This window comes from Halyomorpha halys, unplaced genomic scaffold (assembly GCF_000696795.3).
Source record: "Halyomorpha halys isolate HHAL.00 unplaced genomic scaffold, Hhal_1.1 Scaffold433.1, whole genome shotgun sequence".
In the NCBI taxonomy this organism is placed as follows: domain Eukaryota; kingdom Metazoa; phylum Arthropoda; class Insecta; order Hemiptera; family Pentatomidae; genus Halyomorpha; species Halyomorpha halys.
The window spans coordinates 1,102,017-1,104,571 of NW_027115152.1; the positions used below are offsets into that span (position 1 = coordinate 1,102,017).

The window sequence follows — 2,555 nt, forward strand, 5'->3', positions numbered from 1 at the left end:
TTATTGATATCTGAATTTTTCGTTTTAACACTTCATCAATTAATTTATTTTAATACAAGGAAATAAAAAAAATCTTGTTTGTCTGAATTAATATAAATGCAAAATAAACCATTGATATTTGTTTCATTACCTAGATAAATATCACATAAAAATTAATTTAAATAAAAATCATTGAAATTAAGTATTATTTATTCTTAAACCTGAAAACCAAGAATTTAATACTGTGATGTGATTCATATTTTTTATATAAACATATTGGTATGTTTTTATTATAATTTTTGGTGTCTAATACTTCACATCTTCATTTTAATATTTAAGAATTAATATTTTATATATTTTTTTTATTTTTTTGTTTTAAAAGAAAACATTATTTATTAATATCTGAATTTTTTGTAATAAAACTTCATCAATTAATTTATTTCGAAGAATTCTAAAGTAAATATAAAATTTAAATTATGTAGTGACCAAGCGAAATCATGTATATATCATTTTTTTAAACTTACCCTCCTATCTTTTTGAAATTAAATACTTCATGATTTTTAAAAGTAATTAATTTTACGTACCTGTTTTTTGCGTAAAGAGTGCTCTATTTTAACACAACGAAATAAAATTAAATTCTTGTTAGTATAAATTAATATAAATGCAAAATAAACCATTAATGTTTCTTTTATTACCTTGATAAATATCACATAAAAATTAATTTAAATATATTTCATTGAAATGAGGTAGTATTTATTATTCAAACCTGAAAGCAAAGAATTAATACTGCGAAGGGATTCATATTTTTAAAGACAAACTTATTAAATAAAAAAACGAAGCAAAAGACATACAAAAAAATAAATAAAAATTTACAAAAAAAGGTAAAATTAAAAATTAATATTTAAACACAAAACAATTCAAAGATATGTTAATTAAATATTCTTTGCATTTATATCGATTATTGATTTTTTTTCCTTTTACCAGTTACTTAAAACATTGACATTATTTATCTTTGGAAATATATATATCATTATTAATTATGAAAAAATAGGAAATGTCTAAGAGAACAAAAAAATTTCAAACTACTTTTGATGGGCAACATTTCGATCCACAATTCAGGTCATTGGGGCTTAAATAAAATTATACAAAGTAGTTAAGGCTGATATTACAGTAAACATATTAATATATTTTTCTATAAACTGCACTTAATAAAAAAATCGTTGAAGTTAAAATGAAAAGATTTCTTGGTCCACAAAGCTATTATTTTTAATGAATTCAGCCAAACTTAGTATTTTTTTTTACTATAATTTTTTACCAGCCGTTTTGTCAAAATTATTTGACCGATAAACAACAGTTCTGTTTAGATTTCTGGTATATTCTATAAATTTTCCCAAATAAAAAAATCGCTAAAAGGAAAAGAGTTCTAACCCTACAAATTTGTAATTGTTTTTATTTTATTCCTGATGAAGATTTACATTGTGGGTTGAAACGCTATCAATAAATATTTTAAAACCATTTTTGTTTTCTCGTTCGCAGTCTTCTAATTCATCTATACAATAAAATCATTAATTCAATATGTCGTAAAAACAATTAAAATATCGATTTATATAAAATATAAATAAATTGTATTATTTATATAAATTCTAGGTACTGATGTAACCTTTATTTATTTTCAGGACAATCCACAGCCCAACCTGCAGAACAGGATATATGTCTAGGTTATAACATAACTCAACTATTACACCTAATTACACTATTATTTATTGTAACCTATTACAACCTTAGTAACCTTTTTTTGTAATAATTGTAATACTAAAAAAAAATTTGTATAACTATTGTATTATTTAAGACATCTCAAGACATTTTCTCGAATTAAAATGCTCTTAGAGATTTATCTATTCCAAGTCATCTAGTCTCAGAGGACATCAAATGCAGAGACTTTTCTTTTTTTCTTCTCTTAAGAAATGCGACTCGTTTCCTTATGTCGGAAATTTCGTCTTTTCAAATGTGTATATAATCCTATTTTATTTATATCGTGCTTTACTAGATTACCATTTGTGAAAAAAAAAATTATCGTTATTAATTATGTTTTCGGAACACCATTTGTTCATATGTACTGAAAAAATATTTTTTATTTTAATTTAAGGACAGCGAGTTTAGAAATGTTGCAATTATATAGAAACTAAGAGCTTCCATTGTTTTTTATTTTTATTTTTATTATTATGTTTTTTTTTATACATTGATAATATAAAGAACGTTTTACGTTTTAGGGGTTAGATAATTTAAGTAAAAAATGAAATGTCAAAAAATGTATTTAATGCAAAATGTTACATTTCAAAAAATGAAAATTATTTATTTCGTGTAATATATCATTTAGTTGTAATCGATACATAGAGGCATATCAAAAGCTTATAAGTAGATTATATAAATATAGGATATAAATTTATTGAAAAAAATGATGCAATATTGTATATATAATGTTAATAAATTGGAATTCATTCAATGAGCAAAGATTTATTATTTCTTTTATTATTAAATCCTCAAAATTCTTTGATGATATAATCCTCATTACTGTA

At 21.8% G+C, this 2,555-nt stretch overlaps 1 protein-coding gene across 2 annotated transcripts in view; it reads left to right on the forward strand.

Annotated features, from left to right (window-relative positions):
- Positions 1-2,464, forward strand: part of drm (drumstick) — a 44,741-nt gene extending 42,277 nt beyond the window's left edge. The window contains exon 3 of one of the 2 annotated variants that reach the window (XM_014423644.3): positions 1,656-2,464. In XM_014423644.3, the coding sequence (XP_014279130.1) occupies positions 1,656-1,704 (49 nt within the window). In that variant the 3' untranslated portion in view covers positions 1,705-2,464. The remainder of the gene's footprint in view (positions 1-1,655) is intronic. The other variant, XM_014423645.3, reaches the window with a different exon arrangement.
- The last annotated feature ends 91 nt before the right edge of the window (positions 2,465-2,555 follow it).